The sequence below is a fragment of the Centroberyx gerrardi genome, chromosome 19 (assembly GCF_048128805.1).
Source record: "Centroberyx gerrardi isolate f3 chromosome 19, fCenGer3.hap1.cur.20231027, whole genome shotgun sequence".
NCBI classification, from domain to species: Eukaryota; Metazoa; Chordata; class Actinopteri; order Beryciformes; family Berycidae; genus Centroberyx; species Centroberyx gerrardi.
Genome location: NC_136015.1, coordinates 19,832,239 through 19,839,982, shown reverse-complemented (window position 1 = coordinate 19,839,982; position 7,744 = coordinate 19,832,239). Strand labels below are relative to the sequence as shown.

Genomic DNA, 7,744 nt, shown 5'->3' with positions numbered 1-7,744 from the left:
TGATATCAATTTGCTCATACTCTTACCCTACATAACAATATCTTGATGTTGTTACGTATCATCACACTGAACTGCATGGTAATATAAAGTATGATATTTATGTATGTATGATTGTTAGGTATTAGGGAAAACTATTTTTAAATAATATCCCCTAATTTGTTTCATATCTCATTTTGTGAGAGATTTTAATTAGTATTTGCTTTTTATTGACAACAGAATTGTGTAACAAGATATCTCAATGTCATTATTTAATCACAATATGATTCTTTTGAAAGACAATAAACGGTAATATTGATATTAATAAATTATTGCCCAGCCCTACGCACTAGTTAGCCTCAAAGCCAACAATGGCACACAGTGCCAATATAACATGAAATGATTACATTTTTTTATTAATTATATTCATTTTATCCATGACAACATGCCTTAATAGTATATTTACAACAGTTACCACAACCCCTCCAAAACCCAAAGGGGCATCAGAATCACTTTTCCTTTTCCATTTTTCATGAAAGATACAATTTGCATCAACTGTATACTGCCTCTTATTTTATCTGGCTGACAGAGGCAACTTACAATCTAACATAGTTTAAGATTCCAAAGCATTCCCAGCAGAAACACAGTTTCTGTGGTGGATGCCACAATACAACGATACACAAACTCACACGTTTATCATGGCTTATACAGCCTTCTGAATGGAAATTCTTTCCACTGAAAGACGTGAGTTCAGCCTGGTACAGAGTGCGTCTCATCTCAGGGCCCCGTTTTGACTTTGCAGCATGATGATCTGATGAGCCAGCATCTGTGGATCCATCAGCTGAGGAAACATGTCCATGGCTCTGTCCACCAGGCGGGCATTAAAGACAGCCAGGAGCTTCTTTCGGACGACCTCCCTCTCCTTCCCGCGGGGGCTGGGTGTCGTCTCCTGGGGCGGCGGCTCCCAGTGCGAGCGCTCCCCCGCCGCGCTGCGCAGACCCTGGGGATAAACCCCAAACGGATCGGACCAGTACGCCTGCTGATGGCAGCCCTGGACCCTGCTGTGCTGGAAGTCCGCCGGCTGGCTGTACGCGTGCATACTGACCGGATACACGGGTGCACCGTAGCTGTGGTAGTGAGGCGGGCCGTAGGCGATCATGTCTGAGCCGTGGCTGCTGGTCGGCCCCATGCTGTGGCGCTGGTTACGCTGCTGGAAACCAGCGGCACTCCCCAGCGAGGGAGGGGCGCGGGAGCAGCAGCTGCACGGAGCGTTTTTAGGGGGACAGTACTGCCGTATACTGTGGGTGGGCTGGCAGCTGCCGTACCCCGTCCCATAGTGGTGATCACAGTGGCTCCAAGGAGCGTCTGTTGGCTGGCTGTCTATGGAGCCCAGTCCAGAGTCCAGCTGCTCCTGAGAGCCGCTGGGCTGCAGAGAGTCCGGGCCAGAAGGAGAGTGCTGCCTGGCCTTCTCCTTCCTGGATGGGGCCCTCTTGCTGGAGCGGTGACTTCCTTTCACCAGAGCGACATTTTCACTTGTGTGATCTTTCTTCAAGGAGCCGCTCCACTGCTCCAGGGTCAGTTTCTGGGCCATCTCCTCCTCCAACGACAGGCTTTGGGCAGGCCCAGGACTTGAGCCCGCTGAGGAGTGTTTGTGCGGGGTTGAAGGGAGCCGGGCCTTCTCCCGAAGCTCATCGGCCAAAGAGCGATTCGATTGGTTGGCTCGCTCCGGATGGTGGAATTTACATTTGATTCCATAAGTGCATTTCTTTCCTGGATGAAGACAAATATACAGGAGATTAGCAGTGCTGAGAATTTAACTATTTAACTAACCCTAACATCAAACCTCTGACAGTGTTTGCATCATATCCCGTTGTAAACATTATGCCAGGCAAGACCAGACACAGAGCAATCATTCAGTATTAGGGATGTAACGATATATCGAAATTCAATATATCGCAATACGAAAATGTGACAATACATATCGTGGGACAGAAAAATGAATTGCGATATTGGCTCTATTTTATTCTGCTGTAGTAATCACAAATGAGACGGCGGAAAGATTTTTGGCTCAGAAATAAACAAGTCTGACTGTGCAGAAATAAATTCTGCACAGTCAGACTTTGTTGTCACTGAGCTTTTATTTATTACATCGTATCGTGGTTGTATTGAATCGTGAACCCCATATCGCGTATCGAATCGTATTGTGAGATAAGCAGATCGTCCCATCCCTATTCAGTATGGTGTTATAGAAGTGATCTCACCATAAGGACACAGCTGTTTCTTGTGAGTCCTTGGAAACCTACGCAGAAAGTTCTCCAACGTTGGGCCATGGCGTCCCAGAGGATCATCAGGAGGCATAAACCTGACGGGTGGCATTCAAACATTATTTAATTATTGAGTTATTTATCATTGATCTGTGTGCTATGTTCCAAGAAGAAACAAGTCAGAGAAGCCCCCCGTCAGAAAGGCACAACTCACTTATCGTTAACGAAGGAGTACATGAGCAGCCTCTCCTCGATGAAGCGCTTCCACTCCGGCTTCTCTCCCTGCAGGTCGCGGTACGTGTCGTTGGACACGATGACGCCGTCAGACTCGTACGCCAGCTTGACGATGAAGCGGTCGTCGTAGCACACCACCCGTTTGCCTGCCACGCGCCGCGAAGGTGTAAACACCACGATCTTCTTCCTCTCCAGCTCTCGCAGAATGTGCTGATCTTCACACCAAATACAAAGTTACATTAGATAACAGATTTATGACAAAACATGATTTACTCTTTACTATTTTAATGAAGCACCGATGAACGCACTTTATTTACTTTACTTTATTTCATACACAACCTTAATTGGTATTTTCTGAAGGCCACATACGTTTTTTTAATATTGGGTCTTCCCCGGGAAACAGATTAAACATGGTTTAACATTAACCAAGCACCCTAAAAGTTTAAACCAAATTAATTAATCTGTATGAGCCAACTGTCTGTGTATCTAAAACAAACAGGTTCTGGTTGGGGTTTGGCAGCAGAGCAGGAAATGTCAATAGCCGCTGGCAAATATAAGCCAAACAAACCTTTTACAACCATTAACGGTAACAGCTCAGAAGGCAATTATCTTTGGGTATCATAGGAAGTGATACAGACAATCAGAAAAGTCCCACATGTTTATCAGTTGAATGAGAGGTACATAGATTAGAGATTAACTTCACTGTTAGTTGCCACTTGGAAAGAAAACCTACATGGGGTATTTCCCTCCTGAGCACACAGCTCACTCCGAGAATCAGCAGTTATATGACAGCTAACTTTGTCCTGGTCTTTTGCTGGAGCCGTTTCTAAACGCAGGCTCGGTATTTCAAGTCCACAAACTGAAAACCACATGCCAAAGCTCAAACATATGGTAAAGAAGAGGCGCAGGTTACTGTGTTCAGCATAACAGGACCTCAGACCTTGTACTGATCCAGCCAGGCCTTGGTTCTGATTAACAATGAGGGCTGTGTTGTGTGATCCACTGCGCCCAGTAAAGGAGGAAGTAGAAAACGGTAAATTTCGAGGCATTCCCCGTCTTCTCACCTGTGATAGGAACATCCGGCCTGGGCTGCTCCTTCCTCCATGACGGGACAAACACTGTGATGTCAGAGTGGCCTCTGTCCAGGAAGAAGTTCACGGCCAACTGGATTCCCAGACAGGAGAAAACTTCCTTGTTTCCATGGCTGAGTGAACACAAAGAAATAAGGAAAACTGAGAAGGTAGGCAGACGTTTACTCATCATGATAAAACAATTAAACAATGTCTTGTCTGTGAGAGAAAGATCCCCCGAGCCGTACAATAAAATACAAAGGCTGATGTATCCATTATAATGGAGCAGTCACTCTTTGGTGTTTGAACTAGATGATAGCACTTATCTGTACCTTATCACAGCATTTGCCATGTAAATTTCTGAACCACAACAGAACAAGGCCACTTGTCTCAGACAGGTTCAATTTGACAGATCTAATTAGAGATACTGCCATACCGGTCAGGCTCATACCAGGCTGAAATAGTGTATCGACATCAATTAATTTCCCAAATACTAAAATCTGAGAGCCAAGAGTTATGTATACTGTCAAAAACAACTTGATTTTCTGCAGTACACATACAAAGATGTTTGATCTCCCTCCGGAATTTGTCCAATGACCCGCAAAGTAAAGATTTTTGTCTTTACTGTTTAGCGTGAGACAATTGTTTAGTTATGTTAACATGACCTGAGCAAAAGTTATAAAGCCAATGAGATGTCACTGTGTGAAATAAACACAGCACGATTCACACCTTGAGCTGCCAGCAATCATAAATCACCCAATTCTTTTGCAGCGGGCCCTCAGGTGCTTTGATGGCGTCAAGGTTAAAGCTAAGAGAAAACAGCAAAGGACATGGTTCATAGGACAGCCGGGGAGTGAAATGCTGTCAGGCCTGTTCCTGCTGAACGGACGCCTTTCTCTATAAACACTACACTTCCCTGAGGAAGGGAGAAAGCACTGATTTGCATGCTCAGATTTGCATACCTGAGCAGCGAGTGTAGAACGTGCCTGCACGGGCGTGCCTGGCTGCATGCATGACTTGAGATGCAAAAAACACAGAGAGGTGTGTATGCTGTGCATGTACACACACACACACACACACACACACACACACACACACACACGTATAAGAAAAAGAGGGATAGTACATGGGACAGAGAACGGGTCAGAGAATGGGACAACAAAAAAATACAGAGAAGAGGTAGTGTGTAAACTGTGTGTGTGTGTGTGTGTGTTTCTGTGTGTCTGTGTGTCTGTGTGTTTGTGCGTGTACAAATATGAGAGGGTGTGTGAGAAAAAAGATTGAGTCTACCCACAGGCAAAGTTCCATAAATTACTGGCAGGGTACCAATCAAAAGAGTGCTGAGTAGCTGAACAGATGAAATAGTTCCTGGTAGTTGTTTAACTCTGAAACACTATCTGAAGGTTTGTCACACCATGGGAAATCTGACTGGAAGGACCACAGCACACAGGCTGTGCTATTCTTCTGATCACTTCAAACAACAGGTGGGTGAAGCAGCACAAAACTGCTGCATCATCCTCTGAACACAATAACAGTCATTCATCCAAAAAAATCCCTGAGGATGTGCAATGCAAATACAGAGCCAGCATGATTACAGTGACTATTCATAAAAAATGTTTACGATCAGATATCTAGCCTTATGTTTTCAGTTAGAATCAATTAGTACCAAAGATTGTAACATTATCATTATTATTAGTAGTAGTAGTATCTAAAATATAGATATTGCTAATAATATTGATGACTGAATTGAGTTTATTGATGTTAAAAGCCTGCCTAAATTCATTGAAATTAAGAAATGAAAATGTCAGAATACAGTCATACCCAGAGTATCAACAACACATACTGCTGATATGCTCTCTAACAGCTCACTATGCTTTATTACAAGTGACAGGTTTGAATCACAACACTGCATATTATACCACAAAACTGACTGGCCCTCTCTGAAATGACATACAATCATGCGTATCACTATTTGTGTTTACAAAGCCATATTACATGAGCTCCCGCTATACCTCACCTCACTACTAATATGAACTAGTCAGACCCGATCACAGAGTTGGCTAACACTGGAGGGTTCATTAGTCTTAATGAGGCGAATCTGCTTTCACTTATTCATTCCTTATTTATCGAGCGATCTCCAAAGCAACAAAACTAGACCATCTGGTGTCTCTAGGTGACTTTGTGTCTTTTTTTTTTTATTAACAAATCTTCTAATGATATTATCTTCACTTTTATGTATTTACAGCTTTTGTGTTTTAATCAATGTATAGTTGCATTCAGGGTTCATCTGTAAAAGAGACCTTGGTCTCAGTGTGACTCCCTGTCAAGGTTGAATAAATGAACAGATCATAATAACAATAATAATAATAATAATAATAATAAAATAATAATAGTAATTGTAAGAAGAAGATACATAAATAAGAAAAAACATACAAATTCTGTTCTTAATGAAACAAAGTGCTGTAAGGTTACAAAGTGCTTTACTTGCCATTATCTATAACTCTATTACTATTACACTACTTAGAAATTAAAGATGAAATCCCTGAACATTAACAAACTTAGCAAACTTTACACACTGTTTCTCACCTCATGGCCACATTGCTGCCATCAATAACAATGGGTCTCAGGGCATCCGCCTCCTCGCCGGCCTCCTCTCTGCTCTGAGGAGCGGTGACGGGCAGCAGCAGGGCGGGGGCCTTGGCCTGGCTGTCCCCCCTGGACACCAGCACCGACATCGTGGTCACCGGCCCCTCCCTCGCCTCCGGGCCGGCCCCGATCCGGACCAGCTCCCCCAGAACCCTATCGGTGTCTGTGTTCAGGCCGAACTTCTGCAGGACGGCCCGGACCTGAGCCGTGGAGTATCCCAGCTTGTGGAAAAAGTCCAGCTGGGTCTCAGTGTGCTGAGGGTCCAGGGAGGGATCAGACTCCATGCTCTCACTGACGGGACGGGCCGGGGATTGAACCGGCGTCCATGCAGCTGCGTCAGGCTGTGTGAGGTTCAGGTGGGTCGTCTTGGGGATTTTACTCCATGGGTGCAGTGTTGGCATGAGAGTGACATCAGCATTCATGTCTCCCTCCTCTGTGCAGCCTTCTCATGTCCCACCTGTTTGGAAAATACATTGTAATTGTTCCTATGTCCAACTTCCTCCTGTGTGCTTATCTCCAGCTATATGGGTGAATGGACTGACTTTAAAAGGAGCAATATACGCTTCTTATGGTATTCTAGTCTCACTGAACACAAGTCAGTTTTTCCTTCACAGACTTTGAATACTGAGATTTATTTGTTTGCTTGTTTACTTATTTACTTATTTTGTTACTTATTTGACATCTGTAACATTTTTTTCTTATTCCTTTGCTAAAATTACTATTTGTAGCAATTAATGCTATAGTCTGATTATTGTCATTTGTCAACAAACCCAATATTACATTTTAGTAATCCTGACTACTTGTTTCTCTGTGATGGATAGGCTACTCTCTTCTATAAACCAGGATAGACAAAAGTATTTCTTGCTGAGATATCAACGCCAAAGTATTGCAATGAACTGTCTAGACTTGGCTTTAGTCTAGACAAAAACAGTACACGTTAGGATTAAGATTTTGCCCTCGGGAGCCCACATGACAGGCGTTTTATAGCTAGATAGGATTTGAGTGCGGAGAGTGAAACTTATGATCAAAATAGAAATTTCTCTACCATTCTCTCACTATCCAAATGAATGACATGACAGTGAAATTAAACGGTTTGCTGTGGGACCTCTTCATGTAGCCTCCCATTGTAAACTTTATGCGACAGCACCTTCCGTTTAGACTGTCGCTCCTACTGGCTACAGTCCGTAGCACCTAAACAACAAAACGTAACAAAAACAATTCCTACTGCTTCCGCCACGACTTGAGTTAAACTAAAGAGTAAGAAATGAAATCAACTTACCAGTATATTAAATGATTCCTGAAACACTGTGGAGCTGTTAAAGCCTATGTGCCTTTTCACTCAGATTTCCAAGTGAAGAGTCAACAAGTTGAGCAGTGAACCGGCGAGGCGATGACTTCATCACTGAGTTCACAGCCGGCACAAGGAAGTTGGGTTTTTCCTTTTCTTGACACAAGCAGCCAACCAATAGGCAACACACACACGGGGTTAGGCAAAATCACGTACTGAAATTCCAGTAAAACCCTATTTGGAAAGAGCCGCTCTCTTGACATAGC

At 43.6% G+C, this 7,744-nt stretch overlaps 1 protein-coding gene across 1 annotated transcript; it reads right to left on the bottom strand.

Annotated features, from left to right (window-relative positions):
• Positions 1-235: 235 nt before the first annotated feature.
• zc3h12ab (zinc finger CCCH-type containing 12Ab) lies at positions 236-7,595 on the bottom strand. The gene is made up of 6 exons (XM_071901392.2): positions 7,470-7,595; positions 6,131-6,647; positions 3,539-3,678; positions 2,455-2,689; positions 2,238-2,338; positions 236-1,746 (listed from the first exon to the last, which is right to left on the bottom strand). The coding sequence occupies exons 2-6, from the start codon at positions 6,610-6,612 to the stop codon at positions 749-751; spliced, it is 1,956 nt and encodes a 651-aa protein (XP_071757493.2). The 5' UTR covers positions 6,613-6,647; positions 7,470-7,595; the 3' UTR covers positions 236-748.
• Positions 7,596-7,744: the final 149 nt, after the last annotated feature.